The sequence below is a fragment of the Pteropus alecto genome, unplaced genomic scaffold (genome assembly GCF_000325575.1).
Source record: "Pteropus alecto unplaced genomic scaffold, ASM32557v1 scaffold213, whole genome shotgun sequence".
In the NCBI taxonomy this organism is placed as follows: domain Eukaryota; kingdom Metazoa; phylum Chordata; class Mammalia; order Chiroptera; family Pteropodidae; genus Pteropus; species Pteropus alecto.
The window spans coordinates 4,998,457-4,999,569 of NW_006434829.1; the positions used below are offsets into that span (position 1 = coordinate 4,998,457).

Below are 1,113 nucleotides of genomic sequence, written 5' to 3' on the forward strand. Positions count from 1 at the left end.
CTTCCCTGCCCCCCCCCACGCCACCGACTGCACAGACGGCCGGAACTGTCGGGGTGCCTCGTCGCATGGCCCTGGGTGTGTTTCTTATCCACTTTCTGCAAGCTGGAGTAATAATGATGCCTCCTGAATGCTTACATATACTTAGGGCACTTAGCAGAGTTCCTGTCATAAAGTAAGTGCTTAATACGTCTGTCTAGTACAGGCATGATGAGGGCTCCAACCTCAAAATGCTGTAAATACAATTGACTATGATGACTGCATCATGGTCAGGAGCCCCGATTTGCCTGGGTTAAAATCTCAGCTCTGCTACTTCGTATGTGACTTTGGGCAGGTCGCTGAACTTTTCTGAGCCTTGGTTTCTACATATGTAAAATAGGAATAATAGCCCAATCTCGCTGGGCTGTTGAGAAGGTTAAATTAGGTTGATAAGGGCCCAGGAAGAGCTGGCCCTCGGTCAGTCTCTGCCACCATCACGTTGTCATGTCTGGCCCTGAGACCTGCTAACTATCTAACTCTGGGGGTGAGATGGCCTGGCACAGAGGACGTGTTTTAAGTGCCAGTGATAATTCCGTACAGAGCCCGGCCAGGGCCGACACAGACACTGCTCCATAGGTGACCGTGGCTCAGGCTATTGCCTTCAGGGGTATCGTGGGAGTCGGGGCCCAGAGACATGGTGAGGATCCCTGTGCGCTAGGAGGTGTGGGCCCCCGCCCCGTCCGGCAGGATATAGGGGTGGTAGACCCAGAGCGTGTCATTGAGCCAATCCATGCCATTGTCCTGCTGCAGCAGCCGCTCGTAAGTGACACACAGGAAGCGGATGTCCTCCTCGTCAATGCCACCATTCCAGATGTCATACAGGATGGTCATCTCCTCAAACTCTGTCCGGGGCCGGAAGAGGGGCTGTGGTGGCGAGCGCTCCGGCGAGGGCGAGGCCGGCAGGTCCTCGTGGCGCTTCTTGGGTGGCCGACGCCAGGAACCCCGCACCTTGGCCAGGTCCATGAACTCCTCGGTGACTTCGTCACGTCCGCGGGGGCCTGGGGGGATGGCCTCAGAGGGCCACTGGTTCTCCAGCTCCTTAAAGGGCAGCTTGGTGAGCACGACAGGTGGTGGAGG

At 56.6% G+C, this 1,113-nt stretch overlaps 1 protein-coding gene across 1 annotated transcript in view; it reads right to left on the bottom strand.

Annotated features, from left to right (window-relative positions):
* The window catches only part of SETD1B (SET domain containing 1B), a 26,403-nt gene that overhangs the window by 10,713 nt on the left and 14,577 nt on the right, over nt 1–1,113 (bottom strand). The window contains 1 exon segment of the mRNA XM_025045504.1: nt 729–1,113. Coding sequence (XP_024901272.1) covers nt 729–1,113 — 385 coding nt within the window.